The 1,340-nt window shown below is 46.0% G+C and overlaps 1 protein-coding gene across 1 annotated transcript in view; it reads left to right on the top strand.

The window, feature by feature from the left end:
• Nucleotides 1-376: 376 nt before the first annotated feature.
• The window catches only part of T265_13933 (hypothetical protein), a gene marked incomplete at both ends in the record, with an annotated part of 8,451 nt that continues 7,487 nt past the window's right edge, over nucleotides 377-1,340 (top strand). The window contains 3 exon segments of the mRNA XM_009171201.1: nucleotides 377-615; nucleotides 766-1,159; nucleotides 1,164-1,316. Of these exon segments, the coding sequence (XP_009169465.1) occupies nucleotides 377-615; nucleotides 766-1,159; nucleotides 1,164-1,316 (786 nt within the window).

The raw sequence follows: 1,340 nt of genomic DNA, 5'->3' as shown, positions 1-1,340 counted from the left end.
ACGAAGGCCACCGAAGGCTGTCGGCGGTGGTTTCGGAACAAGTGTAAGGGGTACACCTTTTTCCGGTAGGTTGTATCCCGGCAGCCGTCGTTGATGGATTGGGAAGCAAGCTAAGAATAAGTCTATGGTGAGTAGGCATCACTACTCGGAACGAACGTATCTCGAAATACAGAGAACAGGTGTATGTAGGGGAGCCACATCGCCTGGTAGAAAGGGTGTAGCGACCCAGTCACCCACATACTTGACTGTTCAACTCACTGTCGCCCACTGGATCGCGAGGCTTGTCTTTTTTCTCATACGCACAAACACGTCGCATTAAGCTGGCTCATCGGACATCGATTGTCCGCACGGCCTAGTCAGCGTAGCAACCACTCATATGCCGACGCACACACATACACGCACTGGGACCTACATAAACGCAAACCGAACGCAGTCAAGACACAGACTCACGCGCGCGCAGGGAGCAGGACGTCAACCTCTCCACAAGTCCACGGACAATCATGGAACACGTGTAGCAGCCAAACTGCGGAGAAAACACGTTACCGCCGTCCGAACTTTTACCAAGGAACTCTCACATACGATAAGTTCCTTTTTGACTTGCTCCCATTTCGCATTGTATTCATTTTCATACGTGTCGCAACCATACAAAAGCTTCTATTAGTGCACATTCACCTTCTGATTTGTATTATGACTATCGCCACCTGTGCACTGGTAATTGAATAGTGTGGAGCAACATATAGAACATTTACGCCTTTTATTCACTAGACTGCGCGACCATGGCGTTGTTATCAACGCACAAAAATATATTTTTGGCGTGCCCACATTAAATTTTCTTGGACATACGGTTAATCAGGATGGTATATCGCCTACTGATGATAAACTCGATGCCATCCGAAATTTTCCTCTACCCACCTCATTTAAACAACTTAAGCGTTTTTTGGGTATGATAAATTTCTACAGACGCTTTATTCCCAAGGCTGCATCATTGTTAGCACCACGCACCAATCTCATATCCGGAAAACCAAAAACGTCTCATTTGACCGACTCCGCTATTTCTGCTTTTGAGCAAGTCAAAGCTTCTTTAGCGAATTCTTTCAAGTTGTTTTATTTACAACCCAACTCTGTATTGTCACTTAATATGGACACCTCCAATGACTCTGTAGGTGCTGTTTTACAGCAAACTACTAACAACACCCATCAACCCCTGGCATTTTTCTCTTATAAGCTGTCGCCAACCGAGTCCCGTTTCAGCACATTTGGTTGTGAACTGCTCGCTATTTACCCATCCATCCGTCACTTCCGACACTTACTGGAAGGTCGCGAATTTCATATTTATACGG

The sequence above is a fragment of the Opisthorchis viverrini genome, assembly GCF_000715545.1.
Source record: "Opisthorchis viverrini unplaced genomic scaffold opera_v5_121, whole genome shotgun sequence".
Classification (NCBI taxonomy): domain Eukaryota; kingdom Metazoa; phylum Platyhelminthes; class Trematoda; order Opisthorchiida; family Opisthorchiidae; genus Opisthorchis; species Opisthorchis viverrini.
The sequence above is the reverse complement of the archived record's forward strand: the minus strand, read 5'-3'. Positions and strand labels throughout refer to the sequence as shown.